The sequence below is a fragment of the Corvus brachyrhynchos genome, unplaced genomic scaffold (assembly GCF_000691975.1).
Source record: "Corvus brachyrhynchos isolate BGI_N302 unplaced genomic scaffold, ASM69197v1 scaffold27, whole genome shotgun sequence".
NCBI classification, from domain to species: Eukaryota; Metazoa; Chordata; class Aves; order Passeriformes; family Corvidae; genus Corvus; species Corvus brachyrhynchos.
In genome coordinates, this window is record NW_008239139.1 from 661,409 (window position 1) to 674,525 (window position 13,117).

The 13,117-nt window shown below is 47.1% G+C and overlaps 1 protein-coding gene across 1 annotated transcript in view; it reads left to right on the forward strand.

The window, feature by feature from the left end:
* Nucleotides 1-13,117, forward strand: part of HIPK2 (homeodomain interacting protein kinase 2) — an 86,044-nt gene that overhangs the window by 56,148 nt on the left and 16,779 nt on the right. Inside the window, exons 5-9 of the mRNA XM_017739962.1 lie at nucleotides 45-229; nucleotides 3,939-4,101; nucleotides 6,650-6,869; nucleotides 8,409-8,530; nucleotides 12,684-12,827. Coding sequence (XP_017595451.1) covers nucleotides 45-229; nucleotides 3,939-4,101; nucleotides 6,650-6,869; nucleotides 8,409-8,530; nucleotides 12,684-12,827 — 834 coding nt within the window. The remainder of the gene's footprint in view (nucleotides 1-44; nucleotides 230-3,938; nucleotides 4,102-6,649; nucleotides 6,870-8,408; nucleotides 8,531-12,683; nucleotides 12,828-13,117) is intronic.

A 13,117-nucleotide genomic window follows, 5' to 3' on the forward strand; every position in this document is an offset into this window, starting at 1 on the left:
CTGCGCTTTCCCTTTGGCGCTCACTCCCGTCCCTTCTCCTTTAGGTAAACATGACAACGGATTTGGAAGGAAGCGATATGTTGGTGGAAAAGGCAGACCGGCGGGAGTTCATAGATCTATTGAAGAAGATGTTGACGATAGACGCGGATAAGAGGATAACACCCATTGAAACTCTGAGCCACCCTTTTGTCACCATGACGCACTTGCTCGACTTCCCTCACAGCACACAGTACGTGGCTTTTGTTCCCCTTGGGTTTTGAATTGAGGGGTGAAGAGGAGAGCTGGTTGTGGTGGAGACCAAGTGTATCTGAGGGGCTTTGTTAAGATGTTTAATCCCTAAGTTTTAATCTTTTCCTGGTTTAAAAAAAAAGACAATTGCCAACTCAAGGTTGCAAGAATTGTGTTGTAGGTGCTTGGCATTTAAAACGCTGCAGTGTGTGCTACATTAATTATGTAAATATTCAGTAATTACATTTTTTTGCATTAAAATGCAGAAGAAATTATGCAATTAGTGCTGAAAGTATCAGTCTATTTCAAAGTAATATAGTCCTGATTGTTACTGGAGTAATCAACCTTATCTGCAGTGGGGAGTCAACCCTTCCTCCCAGAACCTTCCCATCATGCCAGGAGTCAGCTTGGGGCTGTTTGCTTTTTAAGGGAAGAGCTGTTCTGCAGCAGGCTGTTTTACAAGCATAAGCAACAGGACAAAGAGTTCGATTTTCAGCTTGATTGTTGTCCACCTGTGTCACCTTAAATACCACGCTCTGACCTCAGCTGACACATGTGGAATGGGGATTGGCTCCACTGCCTGATGGAGAGGAGGAGAAGTCACTCCTTCAAGCCTGACTGCCCCTTCTCCTAAGGCTGCACTACAGAGCACAGCAGCCTGAGATGTAGGATACCTGCACCCAGCCCACTGCCCATGTGCAGTTCACATAGGGACAGGCTTCTCAGGCGTTAGTGGAGAAGGTAGACACATAGTGGGAGTTTTCCTTCATGACACTTAGCTTTGAGCATCCAGCTCTACAGCACTTGGCAGTTCAAGGTGCTTTCACAGGCTGTCCCTTCCCCTTGACAGGAGAACAATTATTGGCACAGTCCTGTACTTCATTGGGTGCCATTTGCATGAGCGTTTTAAAGGCTGTCAGAATCTCAGGTGCAAAATTAAAGAGGGCTGCTTGAAGAGCTGCAGAGTATGTTTTTGTGCTGCAGAGCAACAGGTAACTGTGTCAGTTCCCCTGCCTGTATGTGTGGCTGCAGCATTTTGAGTTTGTTTAAGGTAGCTTTCCCTCTTTGAAGGAGCTGTAGCTGCCTTTTTGTTACATTTATCACAAGATAAGAGCAGCTGCTTACCAGAAGGTGGTGGGTGCACGATCTGTGTAGACCCAGACTTAGCCTGCAGAGCCGTCTTTTAGCATTGTTACCTATAAATAGATAGTAAGTGATAAATGAAAACAAGATGGGGGATGATTGTGCTAAACAGGAAGAAAGTAAAGTTTCATATAAAAAACATTCATGAATAGAAAATGACAGTAAGAATACTAAGTGAGCATCATAGGCAAAAGTCTTTTAATTTGCAACAGCCCTTCTGACTGTGCAACTGATTGTGTAAGATACGAGAGATGTGTGACCTAATGCATTGCCGTCAGAGATCTTCCCACTAACGCAACAGACCATAACCACATCTTCATTTTTGAAGTGCTCACTTGTGGCTGCTCAGGCAAAGGCCCAGAGAGATTGAAAATACCATTGGAGCCAATAGCAATGAGAATTTTACCCAAATAAAGAATTCAGCATCACGTCTCTGAATACTAAATACGTGCCAGCCGGGTGCGTGACCCTGCGAGCCCCTCCACACTGGAAGAGGTGACTGGCAAAGAGAGCCATAAGCTGTAACCAGCATGGCAAGTGGATGAAAGTTTTGTCTGTGATTACCTGTGGTTTGGAGAATAGAAACTTCAAAGCCTTGAAAGATGCAGGAAGCTGTAATCTCTCTTGGAAATAAATTGGGCAGCAGAAAAAGTGAGAGTATAGGGAAGCTGTAGCTTCTGGAAGGAATGTCTGCTGTGGCACGTTTCAGAGAGGCTGCAAGTTTGAGCAGCACAAGAGGGGCTGTTCTGCTTTCATACAAGCAGACAGCAAAGCGAGCTTAGCTTCCCATTTCACATATTTAACTTCCTGGCTCTTAAATTGCTGAGTACTCCTCAGACTTTCTGTTTGTTTTGCTTTGTCCCTGCTGGGTTTTTTCCCCACCTTTTTTTAAAGTGAAGCCAGAGAACATGGTATTGCATTTGTAGAGCTTACACTTTGTTAGATAAAACCATTTGGTAACACACACTACGTGTACAGAACATACACTCTTCGCAGTGCTTTCTTCTTTGTGCACGGGGAATTATATTCATACTTGACTGAAAAGAAGTGATCCAATAGCCTTCTGTATTTCTGTGACAAGTGTTTGATTTTGCTGGATGTTCTGTGACCAACAGGTATAGTTCTGTTAGTGAATGCACATAATGGGCAGCTGTGCACAGTGTCCAGAGCCTGGCTTGTCTGCAGGTGTTCATGGCCCAGATCCAGTTACCAAGATATTACTTGTAGGAAAAGAGAGGTGACCATTTGAGTAAGAGACAAGACAGGGATAAAAAGATCTAGGTCCTCTTCATGATCAACCTTAGGGATTATATAAGGTTGTTGCTTTTGAAGGGACATTTTGTTTCTTAAAAATTGTGTGAAGATATACTGCCTACCTCCAGCAGCTTAGATCATTACAAAACGATCAGCATACAGCTGATTTTCACTTCTTGGAATTTCTCTTTCTCTGTGTTGGGATAATGGAAATAAAATAAATGCCCTTATACTTTCTGAGGTTGTGTTTCAGATTCTGAGTTCGCATTTGTAAAATCAGTTATTGTGGTGGAAGTGTGGAAAACCTGTATTGGTTTTTACATGTCAAAAAATGAGATTGTACTAAAAATACACTGTTGCCCAGGTTCACTGTGGTGTTGTCTCTTAACCTCTGTATGCTTTGGTATTGTAATTATAAAAATGAAATACAGACAGTTTCATGTACCGGGTGCCTACTGTGCTCTAACAATGTAGAGAGTATTTTCACTCATTTACTGGGGCACAAAATAGGATACTTCTCAAAATTTCCATTGTTATATCAGTAACATTTAAGGGAAAGTCAGTGTAGAGGAAGAAGCTGTAATAATTTCCCCAAGAGATCCAGTTCTCAGTGTGAGATAACCTCAAAACCAGATTCCCTCAGGGCATTGAGGAATTTGCTTTGGAATAACTTTTTGATATGAATTGTCCCATTGACTGCAAGAGGAGATGTCATGCTTCAAGATAAGCATCTGCACAAGCATTTAGCCAGACAGGGGCAATGTTTTAGCTGCTTGTCTGGACTCAGCTCTCAGCGAACTGCTTCTTAAAAGGAACAAGGATGATTTTTTAGGGGTGTCTCAGTGATCAAGAACAGTAAAATTCTTCCTTGCAAAATACATGTAAAACTATCTTTATGCTTACACAGAGGCAAAAAGCATGAGTTGTCTTTTCCTCTGGGGCTCAATCATCAGAAAAAACCCAGTATCTTTCTTTCTTGCTCTCAGTCTCTTTCAATCTTTTAATATAGCCACTTTGTATTTCTTGCCCTGTCCCCTAGAGAGCAACTGTGACTTGTATTGCAGTGTAGGGGCCCGTGGGAGCACCCAGGAGTCCCACGGCAGCTGCTCTCGTCTTGGCCTTCTTCAGTGCAGGGTTCATTTGAGTCTCACCGGTTAAGAGAGACCTGCATAAAATAGCAAAGGGCTTTAAGAGCCTAGAAAGTGCTAAGCCTGCCATGGAGACCTGTTGCAGGGCCACTGTGATGAACTGTTACCTGTGTGAGTCGCTTGGTTGATTTTCTCTGCCTTCCTTGCCCCCCTTTGCCCACACAGTGTCAAGTCCTGCTTCCAGAACATGGAGATTTGCAAGCGGCGGGTGAATATGTACGACACGGTGAACCAGAGCAAGACGCCATTCATCACCCACGTAGCCCCAAGTACATCGACCAACCTGACCATGACTTTTAACAACCAGCTGAACACAGTCCACAACCAGGTGAGGGCATCAATCACAAGCAGCCAATGCTTGAAACATTTATGTCAGGAGGGCCTAGAAGATGAAAAGCAAAGTAGCAGCCCATTTAACATGCCTACCAAGAGATGGTGCCTTTTTACTCTCCTTCCTCTGCTCTTTTCCTCATTCTCTTTTCTTCAGGCAAGCAGTAATCTTGTGACATTTTGTGTGACGGTGAAATGTTGCCCTTGTTTTTTATGTTGTTGTTGTTGGGGTGATAAATCCTGCTTACTTGGGAAGTTGCTATGGGGAAAAGCTCATTAGTCCCTTAATGCAGCAAGCAGTACTTCACTCCCTGGGTGAGGCAGAAGTATTTGTGATCTTACAGCTCTTCTTCAAATTGACATTGAAGTAAAATGAATTTAAACCCTCTGTAACAGACACAGCACTGTAACTGATCAACAGGACAGAAGAGCTTAGTGATAATGTTTACTCTTATCTCTCATTGCTTTTACTTCAGGAGCCACAGTTGATGTGGGGACCATGTGCATATGACCCCACTGTGAACACATTGCATTCTAGTTTTGGGGGCTCTGGCTTTATAATCATGCTTTGTATTAGTTTTACTTGCCCCATGGTTGGGGGGTGCTGTGTTAACAAATTTTATGTGACCAGCAGGCTAAGTTGTTTGCTGTGGTACTGTATCACAGCAGTGAAAGGAAGCTCTCCAGGGAGAGCACTCTAGGAGACTGAAGCTCAAGAAATAGCTGCTGTCTTTGAAGCCTTTTGGGAACAGCCTGCTCAAGATTCACTCTAGAGATTGCAGGTGGCATTGCGGAAATGGTGTTTGGAAAGCAAGAGAGCAAAAGGAGTCTGTGTAGACATGCAGGGTGCTCCAGTGTCAGTCAGAAAACCAGACTTCATCACTCAGGTCTTGATACGTGTGATCACAGAAGGTCTTTTGAAACAATTCAAGCAGGTACAGACAGAGATAGGTCATGACTTAGTGTGAGAGGGTTTTAGTTACAAACACCAGTTCCTGTTCTAAGCTGTTTCTGAGATACTGACTAAAGAAACGCATGCTACATGCTCCCCTAGGCCCCAGCTGCAGGGCAGAGGCACCGTTTGTACCATAGTTACTTGTACAAAAGGCAGACTTGCTTTCATTTCCTTGCAATTCACTTGACATTAAGATCAGTTGTTGGCTGGGGAGATCCATGGTCATTTCTGAATTCTCCTAAGGGGTGTGTGTTGTGAGCAGAACCAGTATCCCCAGTGTTCCTAGAGGAATTGGTAGAAATATTTCTAGGAAGGGTGTTTTAATTTGAACAAGCTCTAAGCCTTTCACAATTCTCTTCAACATACCACTCGTCTTGGCTTTCTTTTGTTTCCTGTCTCTGCACAATATCAGGGGAGCGCCTCCTTCCAGTTACGGCTTCTGAGCTTACGAGTGTGGGAGCTGCCGTGGTTGCTGCTCAGTGCGTTGCACAGGAGAGCAGATTGCAATTCACAGCCCCTGCACCGAGAGGGGATGGGGAGGAGGAAGAAATGTTTTCTTGTCACATCCTTCATGGCTGTGGCTGTGGCAGTGCAGCATGGGTCCACTGGCAACCAGGGCAGTGCAAAATGCTTAGTCTGCTCTCTCCTGCACCTTGATCAAAGCCTCCTCCTGGGTTCATACACTCACCATGAGAAAGTGTTGTCTGACCTTTCTCCAGCAGTGTTGCCGGCATGTTTGGACAGAGGGGAAGGATGGGCTCTGGTCTGGTAGTGTCTGGCTCCCTAGACATGCTTGCTAAGAACATATATTTAGAGCAGTGGCAGAGCTGCTTAGTTGCCTGCAACTGTTAGACTCAGTCCAAGTTTTAAAAAAAAGTCTTCAGATTTCTAGATTTTTGCGGAACTCTGGGCTGATTTTTTTGGCTTTGAAACATCCCCTTACTGGAGTTTCTGCTCCAAAAGATTTTAAAGACCAGTCAAGTGAAGTTTGGACTTTGCAAGTATTAGCGTTACCTCCTGTTATGCCTTCTGATTACTTCAAATTCCAAACATAATTCAAGGGGCATGTGCCATCTTAGATACAAGGTATCTAAGAGGAAAGGCCAGAAATGGATTTCCCCTCTCAGGATGAGATTTCACAGGGCATGGAGGTGCTGAGTCTATTTTACCTAAGAAATATGAGCAGCTTCCAGAACTATGTACATGATGAGTGAACAGTGTAATTTATGGATAGCAACATTTTCTGAGCCCATCTTCATCATGCTGCCAATCAGAGCCAGTTGGGTGAGAAATGGGGATGCAGTTCTGCTGTAGGGAATGTGCTGTGTCTCTGAGCAGCACCGTGTGGCTGGAGGTCCCAGGGCATGGTACAGCTGTGGTTACTCAGGCAGACAGTGATCCCTCCCCCAGCACTGCCCTTGTCTCTTTGCTCCTCAGTGTCCTGTTCTACCCCTTGTTTGCTGTTTTAGTTTGGTTTTTATTTCGTCTTACACTATTTTACTTTATTATTTTTTGGATTTTGCTTCTTCCAACGTACCCATCTCCCTCATTTTTTGTTTGTTTTTTGTTTTAATTCCCGTCATTCCTTTAGACCACCAACCTGGCTCCCACCTCCTCCAGTGCCACTATTTCCTTAGCCAACCCTGAGGTCTCCATACTAAATTACCAATCTGCACTCTACCAGCCCTCAGCGGCGTCCATGGCTGCGGTGGCCCAGCGGAGCATGCCCCTGCAGACGGGAACAGCGCAGATCTGTGCCCGGCCAGACCCCTTACAGCAAGCCCTCATCGTCTGCCCACCAGGCTTCCAAGGTAAGTGACAGCCTCACCAGGTCTTGGCCTGCTGCTTTATCCAGATCTTGTTGGAAATGAGCTTTCTCAGTGCAGGTCACATGGCAGAAAAAAGGGCTGGCCTAGTAAATCAGAGCAGTGAGGTTGTTGCAGATGGAAGGGTTTGCGTTGGCAGAGGATCTTGCAGGCACCTCTAACATCCTGAGTTGGAGGCAGCTGGTCTAAAACGATGGGGCAGATACTGAGAAGGGGCTGGGGGAGAATATGTGAGACTTGTCATCCTTTGCCCTGAGCAAAGTTCAAGGCTCTTCTGAAATATTTAGGTAAATTGAAAGTTTTCCCACACAATACCAGTAAATCAGTACATGTGTAATGGGTCATACTGTCACTTCTCAGTGACTCTCAGTGCTAAAAAGGGAACTCAGGAGGGTAATGCAACAGGGAGTGTGGTGCTGGTGGAGATGAGGGTTCTCCCCCATAACAGATGCTCATGATCATTTATGAGGACAATTCCCTTAGCTCCAGCCCTGCTGCAAACAGCTCTGCCTGTGTATACTAGTGGTAGGTACTACTGTCAGATAACTTGGGAGATGCTCAGTGTTAACCACTTGTCCTTCTCTTGACTTGACATGCTGTAGCAATTTGGGAAAACTAGCCAAGTATCTGTAGGAAGTGGTCTAAACAGACCTCGGTTCAGCTGGTGCAGCTTCTGCTCTTCATTTCTACAAGCCTGTCTGTGCATTAGTCTCCAGGCACTTGTTAAATATTCTGCAAGATTACCAAAGCTCTTTTGAACTAGAGAAGTTTAGCTAGACCTCTTCTGCGTAGTTAAAATGCATCTCAAGGGTTTGACTTCAGAAGTGGAGTATGTAAGCCACCATCTTCAGCTTGCTGCCTTGAGAAGGCTCTGAAGTGGAGGAGGCAGCACAGACTGTGCCATGCACTGAGGTGCTGGAGAGGGAAGCATCCTCCAGCTCAGTTAGGCTCATGTGGGGCTCAGTCAGTAGTGATTGGAGTTTGGGGTGTGCTAGGGCCTTTTAAATATGAGTCCCAAGAAACTGTGCGAGAGAAGATCACCTGTCCCCATCAAGGCTGAGGGAGTATGGAGTTCTGGATCCCCATCCCACTTCGGTGTAAAGAGAGCATCCTCACATAGCAGTGGGTTTTGGCTGACAAAGAGCATTTCTTGTTAAACCAGAGAATATGGGGAAGAAAAGCCATTCACTCCCCTCTTTTCCTTTTCTCCCTGTACACACTGTATTGAAATATTTCCTGTGCATTTGAGGTGCCCTAAAAATATGAACTCAGTTAGTCCCTTAGTGCCTTTGGAAATGTCTTTTCTGCACCCTTATACACCCATGTCATGTTTGTGAACATTTGATGGACGTCTTTGGGCCAGGGTAGAACATGTGGCACTCTGACAGCTGATTATTCAGAGGGTCTGAGCACTGCAGTTTAAGTGGACATCAGTGAGTGCCTTTAGGCATCTCTGAAAGCCAGCCCCTGTTCTTGGCGATGCTGCTGGTGGCTTATGCTGTACCTTTTGTGCTGGTGGAACAGGGTTACAAGCCTCGCCTTCGAAGCACGCTGGGTACTCGGTTCGGATGGAGAACGCCGTTCCCATTGTCACTCAGGCTCCTGGGGCCCAGCCTCTTCAGATCCAGCCAGGACTCCTCGCACAGGTAAGCAATTCTAAAGGCACCGAGCTCAGCAGGTAATTGCTGTGGTGTTTAGCTCTTGGAGGCTGAGGAGAGAAGCTTTCTCTGAGGGCCTTCTGTGGTGCAGTTCAGAGACTTGGGCAGCTGCACGTGGATCTGCAGCTTTCTCTAAAATGTCAAAATCTCCCCCAGCTCATTGTTCTGCTCAAAGACTATGTCAGAGTTGTGAAAGCCACTGGAAAAACCTTCTTTCCTTCTGCTTTTCTACTGGAATCAGTGGGAAAGCCTCAGAGAAAGCAGTGTCAGGCCTCAGCTGAGAAGAGACCAACAATAACCTTCTTGCATCCTCCTGAACTTGTAATCTTGGGGGTAGTTTGCAGCCAGGAGTTGCATTGAATTCCATTCTGCTGATAAATATCTTTCATGCTTTAGGTTTTCACTGTTCTGTTTTATGAGCTGCACCTCTGCTCTTGAGGTATGAGAGAGATGTAGGAGGCAGAGGCAAGAGCCCCACACTCAAGGAGCTCTCCTTGTCAGCAGTTCTTATTGGCACAATTGTCTGAAATGTTCTCACAGGAAAAGCATGGTTCCTCCTAGAAAAAACCAAACAGGAATGGGTGCTACTGATCACATGCACATCCACAAGGCGTACCCCACCTCCTCAGACCAGAGGAGCAGTTCATTCCTCCTTGTGCTGGCTTCAATGAATCTGCCCCGACTGTTTTTGGACTGGTGCCATGCTGATACCAGACAGGGGGAAAAAAGCCCCTACTATACTTAAGACTAAGTTGTGCAACCTGGAAAAGATGACCAGTTACTAGTTACAAAGGCATGTCTCTGTCTCAGGCTTGTTTGATCTTCCATGCCAGCAGGTTCATATGCAGTCAGGTACCAGCAGACTTCAGGGTTTACGCCTGTGCATTGCACTGCTGGGGTAAGACTGTTGGTGCTATTGCCTTCTTTTGCCAGCTGCCAGTCACACTTATCTGGTGAAGACAGATCAAAATGCAACTTGCAGCTTGTGTGGTTTCCATCAGCTAGTGTGCCCTGCCCCTTCCCAGTAGCAGAGCCTTTGTCAGAGAGCTGTCTGAAACATCAAACCGGTCTCTACTGCAGCCTGTTTTAACAGCTGACATGGGCCACCTCCCTTGTTTGGTAGGAAAGGAGAGCCTAAGAGGCAGGGGAACAAAAGCCATGGCAAAGCAAGGAGCAGTCTGTGCAGGCTCAGTGGCTGGCACCTCTTGCTTGTGCAAGAAGTCAGCCAAGGCAGTGAGCAAAGGAGGTCACAGAGCTTTACATGCCCCCACCATTCTGCCAGGCCTCCTGTGGTGTGCTGTTCTTTGGAGCTTGAAGAGGTGAGGGTTGGATCTGAAGCATCTCAAAGACAGCAGGGTCCTGAAAGATCTCAGTACCTCCTGCTCCTTCTTTCTTCTCGTGGTGGTCTCGTTGGGCTCTATGCAAGTGAGGAGTGCTTGGTAGTAAAGCTCCTCCTGAGCACCCTCCTGCCCACAGGTTACCAATAGCAGTGCTGCCTCTGAACACCCACTTCATGGGCTCCTCCTTTCATACTTTCTACTGACGTTTCATTCGCTGTCACTTCCAAAGGGGAATTCTGGCTGTTTCTGCAAAACAGAAACATGCCACTTGCATAGATTTTTAATTTTTGATGTAATCCAAGAGCGGCAGTGTGCCTGTTGCTGTGCCTGTTTGTCTCGCGCGATGAGAAATGCGAGCTGTCTCTGATGGCAGGGCGCTCTGATTGATGCCGGTGGCATCTGGTGTCCGTGGGCCTCACTCGGTTCGGGCTGAGCAGCTGGTCTGATAAACAAATCTGTACCCAATTCCAGTTTTTCTGAATGGAAAAACACAGCTTCTTTGTGATGCATTGTAGTCACATCTGATCTCGGCGGCTGCGTGTCTCTCTCCCAGCAGAGAGCTGTTCCTCTCATGCACAGCTGCTTATCTAATGCTCTTCAGCCTGGGCCGTGTGACTGCTGCAACTGCAAGAGGGACTGGCCCCAGCAGAGAGTGCAGCACCTCCAGAGCCCACTTCTGTCTGTCCCCTGCTTTATTTGTCCCACTGATCAGGCATGGTGCTGCTCCTTGCTCTCCCAGAGCTGTGTAGTGCCATCAGGCTTTCTCCCCTGTCCAGCACATGGCACAGGTTTCTGTACTTGCCCTCTTCAGGTTGCCTGTGGCTGGTAAAGCCTTACTGCATCTCAGTGCAGGTGGCATCGGGTTCTTCCTGAGCATTTTGTGCAAGACCAGGTGTCCCGGACAAGGGATCCAGGGCAGAGGCACTGACAGAGCTTGAGCATCATCTCTGGCAGCTGTGTGTCTGCAGCCTGTGGCATGGAGCTAGGCAGTGCAAGACAGAGCAAGCAGGCTGCAAGATGCAGGGTCAGTGGCTAAAGTAACTTGGTTGTAACTTCTCTGGGTCTCTTTTCACCCTCTCAAGCAAGTGTGGTCCACATACTGTATGCACAGAGGCCAGTGAAAGGAGACTGATCCTGTCTTTACTAATACCTCACTGCGGCTTCAGATCTCAAAAGAGGCAAAGCTGTACAGTTTTCTGGCAGGCTTCCATGGTGTGACCCAGAACTGTCCCCTTGTCCTTGAATAACACCCTGGATTCTGGATTTTCTGTCCTTTTAACTCCTTCCCAACAACACTTCCCACAGAGATCCTGCCACTGGCTTTCAAAACAAACACGTTATTCCATTAGTTGTTTCTGCTCTATATCCGGAGCACGAGCTCGGTCACACCAGGGGACCTACCAGCTCCTGAGGACAAGGGCCAGAGCATTGCTCCACCACTCCAGCAAAATTTTGTAGTAATGCACTAACTGGGACCGGGCTGCCGCTGCCAGCACAAGCCTTCCATGTGTAAGCACAGCACACTGTGCTGGTGGATCAGCCTAGACAAGTCTTATCTGCAGATTAAATGATTCAGTGGTCCTTACCTAATAAGTGAGGAATTTGTGCCTAGGCCCTGACACTGCATCTAAATTTATGCACTGCAGTTGGACAAGGAGCTTAGATTTGTTCCATTCCCTTCCTGAAAAGGGAGGAAGCAGTTTTGTCTGCAAGTAAATCCAGGTAGTCCCCTGGGATTGACTGCAACAGTAGTTTAGTCTCCTCTTTTAAAGCAAAGCTGAGGTAAAAAAAGAAAAGAGAATAATAAGAAGGCTTTTTTCCTCCCTGATCTTTTTGTGCCTTTGCCTCGTCCTTTTGCCTGCTCCAAGCAGCACCAGTCCATGGTTGTGGCTCCCTAGATGAAGGGCTCTCAGGAGCCTTGTGACTCTCCATCCTTTGCAGATGTTGCTGAGAGGCCTCACTATAGCAGCCTTGATCCTTGTGAGGATAGGGAAGGGGATAAATGCATGCCTGGAGGAAGCCTCCCCTCAAATTTAGCCTCCTTAGAGCAGTGAGATAACACAACACAGGTCCAGTACAGTAGTGCAGGTTAGGACTAAGGTGGGCTGCAGCTCATACCCCTGAGTTCCTCAGCCCAGCAGCGAAAAGCTGCCAGAGCCACATTCAGGCAGCACATAGCAAAGAAAGTTTCCCAAGTTCTAAAAACAACCATCTGACTTGTGTGGAGTCACTGGAGCAGGACAACCTGAGTCATGCCTGTGGCAGCACAGCTGGAGGGGTGATTGCATAGCAGAATGATGGCTCAACTCACAGGCAGAGATTTTCCTCCCTCTAAGAGGGGGGGTAAAAGCTGCAGAACACGTGGAGAGGACAGGCATGCAATGTGTAGCTGTGCATTATTTGAGAAAGTAAGCTGGCTGTAGAAAGGGGAAATTAACAATGGAGCCAGTAGTGCCAAGATGATCTAGGGATCCAAAATTAGACGGTGCTAAAAAATTTGATGTTTGGGTTGAAATGCCAACAAGTTTTGATCCCTTCCATTCCCAGTTTAACCTAAAACACAGCTGCTGCTTTGTATGGCAGGGATTTTTTTGCCCCCTCCTTTGCATTCTCTATATTAATAACTATTCCTGCTTTTGCTGTGGTTTCCTAACAGTGTTTGTCATCTGTGACTGAAAGGTGGTAAGAGCTATGTAGTATGACCATGATCATTATTAGGGGCCCCAGCTGAGCATGGACCATCAGTTGTGTTCCGTGCTTGATGCCTTTTGTTAAGAAATTGCTTTCCCTCTGTCTGACAGCAAGCATGGCCCAGTGGCACTCAGCAGATCCTGCTCCCTCCCGCCTGGCAGCAGCTGACCGGGGTGGCCACCCACACTTCTGTCCAGCACGCGACCGTCATCCCAGAGTCCATGGCAGGCACCCAACCGCTGGCAGACTGGAGGTAAACTGGAGGTGTTTGGAGGTGCCCTAAAGTACCCACAGGTGCTGGAGGAGGCATGAGGGCTGGGGTCTTGTGAGGCTACAGGGCTGAGAGGAGAAGGGCTGCAGCCTGTGATCCCACTGTCTGAGAGCTATGGGAGACTTCTCTGCTCCATGCCCTCGGAGTGGAATGCTGTGCCCACACCACTCCTTCAGTCTGTTCCCTGGGGAAAACGCTCCATCCTGGGAGTCCAGCAGGCCCTGGAGGAGAGGACACCTCAGTGACGGGCGGTGGGAGGCTGTGGAAGAGCCT